Source organism: Equus quagga, chromosome 2 (genome assembly GCF_021613505.1).
Source record: "Equus quagga isolate Etosha38 chromosome 2, UCLA_HA_Equagga_1.0, whole genome shotgun sequence".
Taxonomy (NCBI): Eukaryota; Metazoa; Chordata; class Mammalia; order Perissodactyla; family Equidae; genus Equus; species Equus quagga.
In genome coordinates this window covers 124,973,227-124,989,700 of record NC_060268.1, presented here as the reverse complement: position 1 = coordinate 124,989,700, position 16,474 = coordinate 124,973,227, and the positions used below count along the sequence as shown (strand labels likewise).

General features: G+C 42.6%; 1 protein-coding gene across 2 annotated transcripts in view; it reads right to left on the bottom strand.

Moving 5' to 3' along the window:
* Window positions 1-28: 28 nt before the first annotated feature.
* Window positions 29-16,474, bottom strand: part of MICU1 (mitochondrial calcium uptake 1) — a 234,750-nt gene continuing 218,304 nt past the window's right edge. For both annotated transcript variants that reach the window (XM_046651419.1, XM_046651428.1), the window contains 2 exons: window positions 13,738-13,827; window positions 29-9,679 (listed from right to left, as the gene is read on the bottom strand). In XM_046651419.1, coding sequence (XP_046507375.1) covers window positions 9,519-9,679; window positions 13,738-13,827 — 251 coding nt within the window. In that variant the 3' untranslated portion in view covers window positions 29-9,518. The remainder of the gene's footprint in view (window positions 9,680-13,737; window positions 13,828-16,474) is intronic.

Genomic DNA, 16,474 nt, shown 5'->3' with positions numbered 1-16,474 from the left:
ACTGTGCGTTTGAAATGAAGGTCATTTATTTATTCATTCAACAGATATTTATTGAGTACCCGCTATTTGCCAGGCTAGGTATACAGTGGTGAACCAAACAAAGCCCCTGCCCTCATCGAGCTTACATTCTAGTGTGTGCAAGGGGGTGGGGAGACATCCGATAAAGAGAGATATTCAGATAGTGGTAAATATTGTGAAGAAAAATTAAGAAAAGATAGAGTGGGAGGTGCTATTTTAAATCGCTTGATATGAGAAATCTTCTCTCAGAAGCTGTCACTTTAACAAATCTGAATTCAGGAGGGAGAGCAGGTATTCCAGATGTGACTATCTGGAGGAAGGGTGGTCCAGGAAGAAGGAAGAGCAGATACAAGGGCTCTGAAACGGGAATTTTCTTGGTGAGTTATTACAGGATCAACAAGGAGAATACACTATAGGGAGCATGTAGGATTTCACTATAGAGTGGAATCCAGTTCTGTCAGCCTTTCACACCCAGCACTCCAGTGAAGCAATCTTGTCAAGGTTACCAATGACCCACATCACCAAATCCATTCGTCATTTCTCAGTCCTTACATTACTTGGCCTCTCAAGTGAGATTTGGTAAGAGGCTAGTACAGGTGAGAGTTAGAAGGCTACTATTATAATCCAGGTGAGAATTAATGGTAACTTGGATAAGGGCAATGGTGGAAGTGTTGTGAAGCAGTAGAATTCTGGATATATTTTGAAGGTACAGTCAAACCAATTTTGCAGATGTGTTGGATGAGGGATGTGAGAGAAAGAGTAGTCAAGGATGATTCCAAGATTTTTGGCCTGATTTAAGTGGAAGAACAGAGTTTCCATTTGCCCAAACTGGGAAAACTGGAGGAAGCCTGTGAGAAGAGCAGTTTATTGGGGGAATATTAAATGTTTGATTTAGAGTGTGTTAAGTTTGTGATGCCTTTCAGAGTCAAGTGGAGATGTAGAGTAGGAAGCTGTATATATGTACTGTTTAGGGAAGAAGGTGGGGCTGGAAATATAATTTTGGAAATTATCAGCATATATAAATGATATTTAAAGCTGTGGGGCTAGATGGGCAAAAGAATACAAATGGTATTTAAAGCTATGGAACTAAATGCACCAAAGTGAGTGTAGATAGGGAAGAGTAGAAGTCTGATTACTGAGCCCTGTGACACCCCAATATTTAGGCATCTGGAAGAGAAGAATCCAAGAAGAGAGAATGAAGAAGCAGCTTGTAACGTAAGAAAATGAGTTATTTCAGAAGCTGAAGAAAGCAAATGTTTCAAGAGGCAGGGAGGGGCCAAACACTGGCAAAGCAGTGTGAGGACTGAGAAATGGCCAATGGGTTTTACAATTTGGAGGTCAGTGGTGAACTCGACAAGTTTGCTCTCAGTGGATAGTAGAGGTGGAAGCCTGACAGGAATGGATTTAAGAGAATGAGGAAGAAATGGATTGGTAGTGGAGAGGGATGTGGGTAAGTTTTGTGTTTTTTTCCTTTAAGATGGGATATATTATAGCATTCTGTAATATTTAATTGGCCAAGAAATTTTGGTAATTAAGGAAAGAGAGGAGACAATTTACAGGAGTAGACGGGATCTGTGGCACAAGTGAGAGGATGGCTTTGGATAGCTGCATGGACAGCTCATTGATTTTCAGGAGGGAAGGCAGTGTGGCTAGGTGTACTGTGGGCCAGCTGGTAGATTTGGAAGTGGGAACATGAGGAAGTTCTTTTTAGGTAGCTTTTACTTTTTTAGAGTAATAAGAAGCAAGCCCATGGCCTTCTTGGTTACATGCTCACTCCTTGGAAATTTCTTCACATCCAACCTTCCTTTCCATTCCCACTGTTCCCTTCCCAGTGCAAACTTTTATGATTCCAAGCTGGCCTGTTAGAATATCCTGGGGGGGGAGGTGGTGGTGAAGAAATCAGCCCCTCCCTAATAATACAGCTGCATACTTAGAGGAAGTTAAGGTCTTCACAAATTGATAGGTCCTTAGTATGTGTTAATGGATAAATACTTGGACGCCTTTTAAGTAGCCTCTCTGAGGTTTGTTGACCTAGGACTGCAGTGTCCATCTTCCCCTCTCCTGCTAAATATCATGAGGTCTCCTCTTCCATTTCCTGAGTATCATAAGACTCCTCTTCTCGGGCTGACCACAGGTACTTCACTTTGTGAAGAGGGTACTCATGTATGAAAGAAGGCCTGTACTTTTGTTGTGTTAAGGAACTGGACTGTGATCTCCTGGCTATTGGCTGGTAAGCCCTCCTCTCCTTTCATGCAATGCATATAAATGACACAATCTTATTTAAATGTTGAGTCTGCAGTCAGTAATTTGGCTTGGTTGGCAAGGTCTGGAGCAGTAAGGATCTGGAGAGGCGGGTGGAGTGTGTGTGGTAGGACCTCTTTATGCCTTGTTTTTGCAGTCTTCTCCTTTCCTCCCCTCTGCTGCTGCGCTCTTTCTCTGAACTGTTTTATTTCAGAAAGGCTTTGTTGTTTCAGAAGGGATCACAGACTGAGCCTGAATGCTGGTCTAATCAGCCTCCATATTATCACTCCCTACCTTTCTTATAGATCTCAGTCAAATGGGGTCTCTTGTTTTTTGTCCTGAGGCAATTTGACTTTCTATGGTCTTTGTACTTTCTCAGTCCAAAGGCCAGGAAGAGAGGCACATTCCTGCTCAGTACATGTTAAACATTATAGCCCTTGGTCTATAAATTTTGTTTAAAAATGGATCTTGTATGCTAGGGCTGAGTGAAATTACAGTTTCTCCCTCAGAGTTCTTGAAATCAAAATGTCATGATATTGATCTAAGGAAAAAATCAGAAACTTCTATTCTGACTAGCTGGAATCAGGGTATGTGTGGGAGGATGAGGCTTAAAAAGAGAGACAAAATCCTTAATTGTTTCCACAGATATCCACAAGTCACTGGGAAAATGATTCTCCAAATAAATCTCAACGTCTCTCATTTTGCTCCTAGAGCTGAAACTGCCCTTGCATTAGGTGACCACCAGCAGCCAGAGTTCTCTTCTCTGGGGACACCAAGAATTCAGTCTGACCTTAACATGCTTTAATCTCCCATTGTACCCTCCCCATCTCTACTAAGATACGTTTCACCTTGCTCCTGTCTATCTGCCTGTCCTCCTTAATAATCTTTTCCATCTATCCAAGTCTAACATCTTCAGGGCTCAGCTTAAACTCTATCTCCTCAGTGAAGAGACAGAATTAATTTCATCTGTTGTCTATACTGAAAGCCAGGCACTCTGCAGAACTTTAGGGATTCAGAGATGCACCATGAATAAAGGACAGAACCTGATGTCAGGGAGCTCAGTCTAGTAAAAGAATTAGATGACAGTGTGGTACGTACAACAGTGGGATTGTATGTAAGCTCAAGGAGGCTCAGAAAAGGGAGCTGCTGGTTGTGTGTAAAACTGGAAAGGCTTTCTGGGGTAGATGACATCTGAGCCAGGGTCTGAGGCTGAGAAAGGGCCTTCTCCTCCACGAGCTCTCCCTGCTTTGAATTTCCATAGCACTTAAGCAGGGCACCCATCTTCACTGCCCTGCACAGTTGGGGTCTTTTGCTTGTGAATGTGTTTACATGCAGTCTCCAGCTAAACCAAGATGGAGATCTTGCTCTCATGTTCCCTGTGGCCTGAGCACAAGGCCTGATACCTAATAGTGGCTCAATATATATTTGTTAAAAGAATAGAATAAATGAATCCCAGAGGAAGGTTTTTCTCTCCCCAAACAGTTTATCCAGAGTTTCCCTGAGCTAGCCAGGGGGATAAATTCCTTCCTAAGGCTTCAGGAAGAATTCCCAAGCCAGTGGAGTGCCCTCCGCTCCTGTCCTTTGCTCTTTTGCTCTCTGGCTCCCCAGTGTCCCCTGCTGCCTCCAAGGGCGACCTGCCAAGACCTCCCTTTCAGAGAGCTCCAGGCTCCAAAATCTCTTCCTGAAGAAACTACCCTTATTGATTAAGCAGTAATATACAATAGAATACCATGCAGCTGTGGGAATGGTGGGGAATGAGGCTTTCCAATGTATGCCTTTTTTGTGTTTGATTTTGGAAACATGTGAATGTTTACCTATTAAAGAAAAAACAAAAACCTAAACCTCACATTGAAGATGATGAAAATTCACCCAAGAATGTGAATGACTGATAATTGAATTTTCAATTTGAGCTTCAATAAATTATTTGTTGAGTGAACACATGAATATTTCCCCTTAGCATCCCTGGATCTCTACTTCAGTCCCTTGCTCTGTTTCCTTCTACCTAGAGGAGGAAGAGGAGACCTTGACACCTGGGGAGGGCCAGAGCTGGAGGCTGGACAGATAAGGGCACAGGGCACTTGCAGCCTTTTCTAACAAACTTGTACAGGTTCTTTGATTCAGTCTTTTCACTTGTGGTCTCTATTCCCAGCTTCCCTTGGGGAAGAGAAGGAGCTGGCTTTAGGAAACTGATTCAGACTTCATGTGTTCATAGTTAGTTGGCCTTGAAATTGGGAGAGCCCAGGTTTTTTGGTTTTTTTGGGCTGAGGAAAATTCGCCCTGAGCTAACATCCATTGCCAATCTTCCCCTTTTTTCCTTTTATGTGAGCCACCACCACAGCATGGCTGCTAACAGACGAGTGGGGTAGGTTCCCGCCCGGAAGCAAACCTGGGCCACTGAAGCGGAGCGTGTTGAACTCAACCACTAGGCCACCAGGACTGGCCTGAGTTCAGGTTTTTTTAGGAGATTCCCAAACCATATCTCCACCCTAGACTCCTTGCCTGTGTCCAGACTCATATCTAACTACCTACTAGATACTCCTACTGGGATTTTTCTCAGGCACCTCAACATGTCAAAAGATTGCCTCATCATCTCCCATCCAAACCTGGTTCTCTCAGCCTCCCAATCCCACTGAAGAGCACTACCATACACCTAGTTACCCAAACAGTCTGGGTTTCATCCTTATTCCCTGTCTCTTCCCATCCTTCAGTTTCTAAGCCCTCACCCTTACCCCGCAGGGCTGACCTAAACATCTCCCAAGTTGGTTAGTGACTCTCCAACTCTGCAGCCACTCCCCTAATCCTGGCTTCCAACACCTGTTATTATAGCAGTCTCCAACCTGGATCCCACTCCAATCCATCTGTGGCATTGCAGGCAGAGTCATCATTCTAAAATGTAAAGCTCATTATGTCATTTTCCGGCTTAAAACCCCATGGCTCCTAATTACCAGTAAGATAGAAGTCCAAACTCCTTATTGGGGCTGACAGGTCTTATTTTCTTTATCCCTCATATAAATCTGGGTTTGGTACTTTTTGTCATAAGTAGGTTTTTAACTACTGATTCAATGTATTATGTAGTCTATTCAGATTTTTAATTTTTTCTTGTGTCTGGTAAGTTATATTTTCTAAAAAACTATTTCAAATTTATTGGCATAAAGTTGTTCACAATATTATTTTTTAAATTGCTGTAGTATCTAGTTATATACATTTTTACATTTCTTATTTTTGCTGTTATGTTTTTGTTTGGGTTTTAATATGTTCTTTTTCCAACTTTATGAGGCAGATGCTTAGCTTATTAATTAATAATAAGCTCATCTTCTGTAAATAAGTATAGAAGTTGTTAAGAAGTTTATGTTTCCCTGTAGCTGTGTCCCACAAGTTTTAATATCTCATATTTTCATTATCATATTCAGTTCTAAGCATTTTAAAATTTCCATGATTTTTTTCTATAACCTATGAGTTATGTGTGTTTTAAAATATCCAAATGTACTTTTTACTTTTATTTTTTGTGAATGACTGCCATCTTAATTAATTCTTGGGTCACCAAGTCACTCCCCAGTCTGTACTGATACTCCCTAGAACTTCAGTTCCCGGAATGAAACATGCTTTTCTGACCTTTGGACCTTTGCACACTTGGTACCCTCTGCCTGCACACTCCTCATTTCCCCTTTGCTAACTCCTACTCAACTCTCAGGTCTCATTTTTTTAATTAAAAAAAATCATTTCCTCTGCAAGCCTGCCTTGAACTTCCAAATCTGGATTAGATGGCCTTTCTGTTAGTCTAAGTGCTCTCCCAGCAGCCTGTATCTAACCGTATTGCTTCTTTTCTGTTTTCTTCACTAGAATGCAAATTCCTTCAAGACCTTGTTCAGTGCCTGGCACACAGTAGGTGATCAGTAAAGAGTTGTAGAGTGAACAGAGTGACTCATACCCTCTCACTTGCTGGTAAAAATTGCCATTCTGGAGCCACAGAGAACAATACATAAGCATTGCTCCTCTCCTCCCCTTGATTATAGTTATATCCACAGTGTCTCTCTTCATGGTTATGGTCCATCTCTGGCTGTTCATCCCACCTCGGCCTGCCCTATGCCACTCAGGTCCTTGGGAGCCCTATTCTTCAGAGCAGGGCTGGGGCTAGGCTGGCAGCCTCCCCTCCCCTGCTCCAGGCCAGTGAGTCCCTGCGCTGAGCCTTCTTGCCGGCAGGTGGCACCTGAAGCCTGAAAGCTAAACTCTGACTCTGCTCCTTCCTTTCATGAGCTGCTTGTCAGGAGCACATAACCTGCTTGGGCTGTGGGGCTTGGAGAAGATGCTCTGGCTAGGGGACCATGCTTCTGTGCCTTCCTCCTTGTCTAGTAGCAGTTGTTACCTGGACCTCTCCTTTGTCTCAGAGTCCGATTCAGTTCTAGCGTGTATATGCTCCAATCAGAGCTAAAACTAGGTGGGACACTAAAAACTATCAGAATGATCATTTTTGAGGACTGTGCATGTTCTTAAGCCCCTTTTCTTTAGTAACTCCCTCTTCAGGTTCTCCCTGCTTATCCTTGTGGATGATGCTGAGCCCAAGGTGAGGAAGCCTAGCAGCCTGACCCCTCTGAGTTTCTTTCCCTCCCCAAAGCCTAAGGTCTAGAACAGGAGAAAGAGTTATTTTTGTTTTAAAGAAGTAGAGAACAATGACATCAGAAGTAGAGAATGGCTGTGAGTGTGTGGGAGGAATTTACTGAGGTACTGCTAGTATGACTTTTTCATTGTCCAAGAATTATTGTTAAATTAGCTTTTGGTGGTAGACTGTTTCTTTGATCATGTCACTGCTTTAGGTCTGAACTTTGTGGGTGACAATCTCACAAAAATTACATCAAATTACAGCTGTTTCATTATGGGTGGGCAAACGGTCCCAAAGGAAGGGCTACTAGTCTTGTCTGGAAGATGATCAAGGAGGGCTTCTTAAGGAGGGGGCAGTTTGAGCTGAGTCTTGAAGGAAGAGAGGAAGGTTATTTTATCTAGGTAGAAGAGACAATTTGAATAGAAAGAGAAGCACAAATCAGACTTTTGTATTCCCAAATGCACCCAGACTATCCCTAAACTCTGCCTACTAAAAATCCTCTCAGCCTCCTCATAGGCCACTTTGCTAAAGGACTTCTTGGGGGACCCTGGCCTCTTGTGGGTGACTTAGCTTGTACCTCACCTACATATTTACCCTGTTGTGCCAAAGTGTGGCCGTCCTGTCTTCTTGAGCACCTGTTCCTCCTCTGTTTCCCCGGGCACTCCTAGGAGCTAATGGAGTTCAGTTGGAGTTGCATGTACCTGTGATAGGTGCCTTGACCAAGGATGTTGCAGGTGAGATCCTTACCCTCTCCTGCTATGCTCTGGTTTTCAGCTTCAGAAAACCCAGGCCAATCAGCAGATCTCTTCTTATAGGGGAATGAATGTCCCATGGAAGCTGTGAATGGGACTTCTCTTTCAGGCTGGAGAAATGAGGATCAGGAAAAAGTGATCTTGGGATTCTGGGACAAATTTAAGAAAAGTGCACATCTTGCTGATGCCTCAGCCCTGGGACAATGAGCAAGGCAAAGGTTACACTTCATACATACCTGAGAGGACAGGGTGGGAGATAAGGCAAACTCCTTTTAGAGATACCTAATCTGCATCCAGAAAGGATGCTAGAAGGAGGTTGTTCAGTTGTTTTAGAGAAAATGCGGGGATCGGTACTGTTCTTGTGGAGGCACAGGTGCAGACCCAGGCCTCTGCTCTTCTCTGGCTGATAAGCACTCCTTACCAACTGCCAGGACTTGCAGGAAGCACTGGATTTTGGTGTGTTAGTTCTCTTACATCAGACTTGAGCCTCTGTCATGCCAGGGGGCATTACCTGGTTCTTCTGGAGGGTGTAGGAATTCTGGAGGAGAGCTGAAGGAGAGGCTTTTGGACCTGGAAGATGCCTTAGAGACTATTAAGCTCAACCCTACCTGTCATTTTACACATGAGGAAAGAGATGGGAAATTACTTGCTTGCTCAAGGCCACACTGATTTAGTGGCAAGGTTGAGTCCATATATAACACTGGTTGCTATGGTTCTTAACATTTAGGTCCACCATACTAGATGATTCCTCCTATACTCCACCACCCTATCTTCGTTCCTTATCATGGGGCATGAGTAATCAGGGACTGTGTACCCTGGCCCAGGATGAAATGCTATCCAAACTGTGCTGGGACACTGCCACCACTAACCTCCAAATGCCCTCACTTTTTGTTTGTGCATAAAGTTGCCTTTCAAAAGGAAGAACCAGATTCTGGTAGAAAGAAAACAGGTCTGCTACTAGTCAGATCTGAAACCCAGTGGAGAAGTCAAATGAAAAGGGCCCCAGGGCATCCTAAAATAAAGGAAACAAGAGGCTTTGGGGGGGGGGCGGGGTTTACTGCAAACTGTTATAATTAAAGTGACATTCTGCAAGTGTTTAAGACAGAAGGTAGATAGGCTCTGAGTCAGGCCCCAGCCTCAGAGACACACTCCTGGAGGGGAAATGGCACTTGCAGAGAACATGAACTTAATCACTGCTGCTTGTTAAGCACAGAGTTGTGGTGGAGTCTTAGGGAGTCTCCCTCTTAGGAAGCCTGAAAGGAAAAGAAGGGATTAGAGAGAGCTGTGAAGCAGCTGCTTTAAATTCTGAATCATGCTCTGTTCCCACCGTGCACATCACCTTCCTGGAGCAGGCCTCAGAACCACCCTGGGGATTGACACAGATCCTTCCTCTCTGGCTAGGCTTCCCACCAGTTCAGGGTGCCTGGATCATCCTCATTATCATTCATCACAAACTTCCTTTTGCCTGCCAGAGGTTTTGCCAACTTGTAGCTTAAAAACACCAGCAGGAGGAAAAGCAAGGAATATTCTTAATAGAAATCCACAGCAAAGATGACTTGACAATGGGATGTTTCCCAGGGTTGGCAGTATGTGGATGGTTCCCTGCATTCCTTATCCATAACACTATCCACTTGAATGGGTAATGTTGTTGGAAGGTGCCAAAGGTCTGACCTTTTAGGATTTGTTCATGTTTTTGAGAACCTATGGGGATAATCATTGGGCAGAATCAGAGCCTAGCAGAACACTGGGACATGGAAGGGTGGAGAGGGAAACTGGTTGAATCCTGAGATCATTCTCAGGAGGAAGGGGACACTACTTCCAGAAGCAGCAGCAGGAAGGGCTGTGTGAAGGCTCTTTTCAAGGGTCCAGTGTGCCTGGGGTGGAGAGGTGGCCCATCTTGCAGTTTTGGGTTACTGTTTAGGCAAAGCGAAGTCCCAGGCAGTTTCCTGTGCACATTTCCACATAGCCTGCATTAGGCGGGTGAAGCCCATGTCTTTGGGCTTCTCCAGGCCTCTCATCAGCCGTTGCTTCATGATGGAAACAAATTCCTTATTGCTCAGCTCCCCATTGCCTAGAGGAAGACAAACACAACAAGGATAAGTGAAGACCTTGCAACAACAAAGATTGAGAAAATTCCATTGCTCGCACAATATGGGTTCTAAAACCCAGTGCTCTCTCACATCCAAATTCAATCCTCTTGGCCTAAAATAAACTGGTTTGATCTTTCTGACTGCAACTCAATGATAGTTCACTGCAGTGTGACAAAAATCGACTGAGATTATATTGTCTGTCAGATCATGTGCTAGGTGTTGAGAATAAAGAGATAAACAAGATTTTGTCCCTTGAAATACTCCCTGGTTTTGGGAGAGACAAATACACTATTTCACCAGTTTGGTAAATGCCATGACAGGGAAAATGCCAGAGGATGTTAGGGGAGGAAGAATATCTTACCCAAGCTTGGGGTGGTGTAAGTATGGATCAGTAAAGGCTTCTTTGAGGGACTCCTAAGTTGAATCCCAAAGGATGAGCAGGAATTGGCCAACCAAGGAGGAAAGAGACGGGGGAGGCATTCTAGGTAGTGATAGTATCATAAGCAAAGGCACAGGCAGGAAGCAGCATGGCTGCTGGAGAACTATAAATAATTAGATATTGCTGGACACACAGTGGTGGGCAAGTAAACTAAAGAGGCAGGCAGGAGACAGGTCCTCAAGGATCTTGTATTCTCGTTAAAGGGTTCACACTTTATCTTTTAGGCAGAGAAGCGTCAGGAAAGGACTGGGAGCAGGGGAATAAGATGCAGTTAGATTTCCATTTTGGATAGATTTCTCTGGCTGGATATATGGGGATGGACTGGAGAATGGCACAACTAGAGTATGGGAGCCAGTTAGGAGGCTGTTACAATAGGCCAGGTGAGAGAGGATGCAGGCTTTACATGGTGAAAACCAAAATAAAAATCTAGCTTTGGGTTAAGTGCATTTTCTCATAGTTTTTGCATTCTACCCTGTTCAGTGGCAGACTCTCAGGTCTGGAAGAGAACTTGGAGTATCTGGTTTAACCAAAGGGTACCCCCTCAAGCCACATGGAACAGTTACCACTCCAACAGTAGAGGACAGATATCCTTTGACCAATGCCCAGGAGTAAATATCTGCTGATTAAAAAAATGGCAGTCATTACTGGTGGTGATAAGACAACAGGAAATCAGCAAACAGACCTGTACTAATGATCGGTCTGGCAGGAGAGTACACAGAGGGAATAAATGGTTCACTTCTGTAGAGAGTACCTGAAAACCTAAACTGGCCCATGTTTTCTGGCTGAAGAGAGGATGGGAAACCTCAGATATACCTCACAGCAAGATTAAGACAAACAAGGGCTGGCCTGTAGTGGTTAAGTTCGTGTGCTCCACTTTGGCGGCCCAGGGTTTGTAGGTTAGGATCCTGGGTGCGGACCTAGCACCACTCGTCAGGCCATGTTCTGATGGCGTCTCATATAAAACAGAGGAAGACTGGCACAGATATTAGCTCAGCAACAATCTTCCTCAAGCAAAAAGAGGAAGATTGGCAACACATATTAGCTCAGAGCCAATCTTCCTCACACACACACACACAAAAGATTAAGACAAACAAAAAACAGGTAAAACTAATCTACGGTACTAGAAGTCAGGAAAGTGGCTACCCTTGGGAGAGGAAGTGACTGGAAGGCAGCACTGGGGGGGTTCATTGTTCTGGTTATGTGATGTTTCTGGATAATGCTGACTTATACAGGTGTGTTTGGTTTTTAAAAATTTATAAAGCTGTACACTTAGGATATTTGTAGCTTCTGTATGTATATTATACTTCAATATAAAAAGTTAAGAAGTAGCCTGGCTAAGCTGAAAGTAATCAACAACACGGCTTATTAAAAATGTAATTAAAGGTATTATGCTAAGCAAAATAAGTAAGACGAAGAGAGAAAATTAGTGAGTGACTTCACTCATACCTGGAAGATAAACAAACACATAGATACAGAGAACAGATTGGTGGTTACCAGAGGGGAAGGGGGGGGGGGGCAAAAGGGGAACATGTATGGTGATGGTTGACAACTGGACTTTTGGTGGTGAACACAATGTAGTCCATACAGAAGTTGAAATATAATGATGTACACCTGAAATTTATATAATGTTACAAACCAACGTGACCTCAATAAAAACAAAGTATATAAAAAAGAATGTAATTAAAAGAACAAAAAAGGTCTAAACAAGATTCTTAATATTTTGTATAAAAAGAAGCTTAAGATGAAAAAACCTGAGGCCATTTCACTCAAACTACTATGGCATTTGCTTTCTGCTTCCCTCGGGCCAGGGCGGATCAGTCTGAACGGCTTCTGTTACTTATGAACCAGGAATACGACTGACCGTCATTTGTGATCTGTGAAAGCAACTTTAAATTCTGTGAGGAACAAGTCTGTTGGCAAATCGGAATTGTCTGTCCTCTGGCATTTTGACATAAGATCTTGTACTGGTAGAAATAACAATGGCTTTTTATTTAATATATACTTTCTTTTTCTGTAGATTAAGAAAATAAGCCCAAGAGACGTTAAATGATCTAAAGGTGATTCAAGTTGATATTGACAGAGCCTCCTTCTAAAAGGCTGGAAAACATTTCCCAGGACTTCCTAGGAGAAGAGGGGAGCTTGTGAGGGTGGCTGCCTTTATTCCCATATTCACTTCACAGACCAGCTCTAAGATACTGCTTCAAAAATTATAAAAATAATGTTTTTTGGGAAAAGCTCAAACTCCAGAAGTGATTAGAGTAAAAACCAAATCTGAGGGAAGTTAACATCTCTTACAGCAGTGCTGTTCATTAGAACTCTCTGCGATGAAGGAAATGTTTTTCATTTGTGCCATTCAATACAGCAGCCACTAGCCCCATGTGACTATTGAGCACTTGATATGTGGCTGGAGAGACAGAGGAACTGAGTTCTAAATTGCTTTTAGTTTTAATTAATTTAAATTTAAATAGCCACAGTGACTAGCAGTATCATATTGGACAGGGCAGCTCTAGAGAGTAACCCACCCCTACCTGAGGATGTCCTGGCCCTGGGGCTTCCTTTGACTCAGATTTAGGGTGTGGGTGCAGGCAGGAGATTTAAATAACTCAAGTTTAACTTAATAACTCAAATAGCTTAAGTTAATGAACACCTTTTATGTGCAAAGTACTATCTGAGGCCCTGTGGGGTGGTCCAAAGGTGGACAGGACTACCCTCAAAACGCACACAATCTGGCACGGAAGTTAAGTCACATACACAGAGATAAGAGTGTAAGGTAGTAATGCAGGCAAATCAAACGAAGTTAAGGAATGGAAAAACAGAGTGATTCACTGTGCTGGGACCAAAATGGAAAGTTTCACATAGGTGGGAGCTTTTGAGCTGGTTTTGAATTCCATCAGCCTAGCTTCCTAGAAGAAGGTGAACAATGAATCCTGTCTGTGAGATGAGCAATGGAAGTAATGTAGGATGGAGGGAGGCAGCACAGCTTTGGTTCAAATCCTGGTTTTGCCATCTACTACTACCTCTGTGATCCTGAGAAAATTACTTAACCTCTCTGAGTCTCAGTTTTCCTTATCTGTAAAATGTTGTTAATAATAGTTCCTGTGTCAGAGAATTAAATGAGCAGCTTAGCACAGTGCCTGGTTCATAGTTAGCAATGGGCTAAACTACAGAACAGTCACAGACACAACAGCCACAGTGTGGAGCTGCAATGCTAAGATGGAATGTGAATGACTGAAATGTACCACGGAGGTGGAGAGATCAATACCACTTCTTCCTAGAGACATTCAAATACTCAAGTGCTCCTAATCTACTAAGTAGCAAGATGGGTCTAATATTTTTGTTTCCGTTTTTAAGATCCTTACGGAATAAATTAATTTAGGCCTACAAGCAAATTGGAATTACAAGAAGAAATGGAAAACACAAACCAGGACCAGGGGTTTTATTTCTCAATGTCATGATGCTGAGGGCTGGAGCTATTAATGTGGGAAAGGGGTTAGCAGAAGAGGTATAGGCCAGTACACTGGAGCTGCCTGCAAGTCTCCATTAGAAACTATGTCTGCTTCAAGGGCACTTTCCCGCCTTCCTCCAGAGGGCCCCACTCACCATCACAGTCAAAGAGCGCAAAAACCACATCACACACATGGTCTGAGAGTTCCACTTTAGCCACTGTCCTGGCCACTTGCTGCATGGTAACTGAAAGAAGAAAGATGCTGAATTAGCATAGCAGAGGGACTTTCATTTTGCAGTCTCTGAATGGGAGGATAAAACTACTCAGTCATTATAAAAGGTTTTCAAGTATATTTAAGTTATAGTTAAGAAAATAATAATTTAGTTTTTAATCCATAATCCCTTTCCTTTTCACCTAAGGTTCCATTCTTTTCTACTGCTGCTACACTTTAGGAGGCACATATATAGTTAAGTAAGAATGCCTGATATTAGATTCATAGGGAAAGAATGTGGATTAGAGGTTACCAGGGCCTGGGGGGAGGGGGAATGGGGAGTTAGTGGTTAATGGGTACAGATTTTCTGTTTGGGGTGATGGAAAAGTTTTGGAAATAGATAGTGGTACTGGTTGTACAACATTGTGAATGTAATTAATGCCCCTGACTTGTACACTTAAAAATGGTTTAAATAGTACATTTTATATTATATACATTTTACCATAATAAAATTTTGAAAAGTGAAAATCCACATAATATTTGAGGATAGGGTTCTAATAGTCTAGAGCATGTAGTGGCAGCTCTTCTAATAAATTAATATCAGACGAATGCCTTAAAAAAAAAAGAAACCCTGATATTACTATAGTCTCCTTGGCACTTCCCTCCCACTGGAAAGAACACGATAACAAAAAGTCAAGGAAATAACCAGGCAGCAAAAGGAAGGGGAGGTGGGGAACAAGGAGGCTTGTCTGAGTACACTAAGGCTGCACCCTTCAGTTACTGATTGACAGTGAAGGACCTGCATGGATGAGCTCCTGGCCCATCCTCCCTACAGGTTTTCTACCAGCCACTTTGTCTTTTCCAAATGTGCCTCTTGGGTAAGCGTGGCCCCAATCTCACTAGATCAGTATGCAGCCTTTTTTTTTTCCCCAGACCTGAGCAGAAAATCTCTTCTTTACTGCTATTTTCTCTTTCTCTGACATTTACTGTTAAACACTAGCAATCATGTGAGAAGTGGGTTCTCATGAAACCAGCCAGGAAGGACTAGGCAATTTCCACTGCCTTCTCTCCCGTTTAACCTCAAACCTGATCTGACTACATCTATAAATTATGTTATTGCTTATAGGCCCACTTATGCAAGGTAAAACTCAGAGGAAAAAAAAGGATTAATTTCTATTTATGAATCAACTAGCAATGAAGTGTTCTCTATAAACATCAGATTAGATTAATCCAGAAACAATGTGAACTTAAGAGTCAGTGTGCCTTCTCTGCTTATTTCATTCCTATAACTTCAGTTCTTTCTTGTCATTTTTTTCTGCAATCAATCTTTCACTTCACCTCTCTCACCTCCATATATTCACCACATTGCCACCAAGGTCACTGTCTGCTGAGATACAAATACCAGAGCAATGCAGAGGAGCAAGGTGATGCAGTAGGAAAACTGTACTTGGAGTCACAAGACCTGAGCTCTAGTCCTGGCTCCACTACCAACTTGCTGTGTGACTCTGAGGGAGTCATTTATCTCTTTAAATTTAATTTTCTCATATTCAGATGAGAGAATGCCACAAGATAACTGCTGAGGTGGCTTAGTAGTGCAAAGAATGATTTATTGGTATTTTCTGGAATCTGAGGGTGGAGATGGGGGTGAAGGTATACAGAAATAGTTGAGGATCTTGTGTGGCAAAGGGTAGAGGAAAGGTACATTGGCCACAAGCTGGGCTATGCCTTAGTGTTCAAAGCCTCTGACTTGAGGGAGACTATACTGCTGAGGAGGATGGGAAGAGCCAATTCCTCTTCCTGCAGCTCTGAGTCACTGTTCATACCACCCCTCCTCCCAGGATGTGAGTTAGGGTGAAGGAGGAATCAACATCCCTTGGAACAGAAAGACTTAAGCAAAAGATATTATTGTGATGAGATGTGGTTAACTGCTGAAAGGGGAGTTAGGGAATCTATATGACTGTAGAAGTTCTAAGATTTAGAAATTTAGCACTTGATTTTCTCAGCTGGCTCAGGAAAAACTGATTCCTGCTAACTAAACTGCCCAGGAAAGGAAAAGAAATCAGAAGGCCAATTTATTATGAGAATAGTAACTGTTCAGAGAACTAAAATGATAACAGCTGGTCATTATACTTCTCAGTAGGAATATCTACTAAGGAAACTGAATTCACCTCAGAAGATTGCTCAGTGAAAATAGAATCAGATCAGAAGAAACTGGATGCTTTCATTGCCTACTGAATTACTCTCTGCGTCCACAGAAATAAGTCCTGAGGAGTAGATCAAAACTTGTTTTATATTAGGTAAACATGAACGCTTTTTGTTAACCATTCCTTTTTCTGCATTTCAGTCAATCCTACACTTCTGTTATAAGTGATAACTATCCTCTTTTTCTCTTTCCCAGTTCTTCCATTCTCTCAGGACAGAGTGCCAATTGCCAATTCTTCTTGATATTCCAAGTGCCCATCCTTCTCTCCATGAAGATGGGCCCTTTCCTCTAAATAAACCATTAACTAAATAATATCCAAGGATGTTGGAGGTCTTGGCAATTTTTAGTGAAAAGCTCATTAAAGTGGTATTAAGTAGTTGTAGAATAGGGACCTCTGGAGGCCACCAGCAGGAAAGCCTCATTACAAATGCCATTTCTTGATAGAACAGTTACAGATTATATTCCATCTCACATGGAG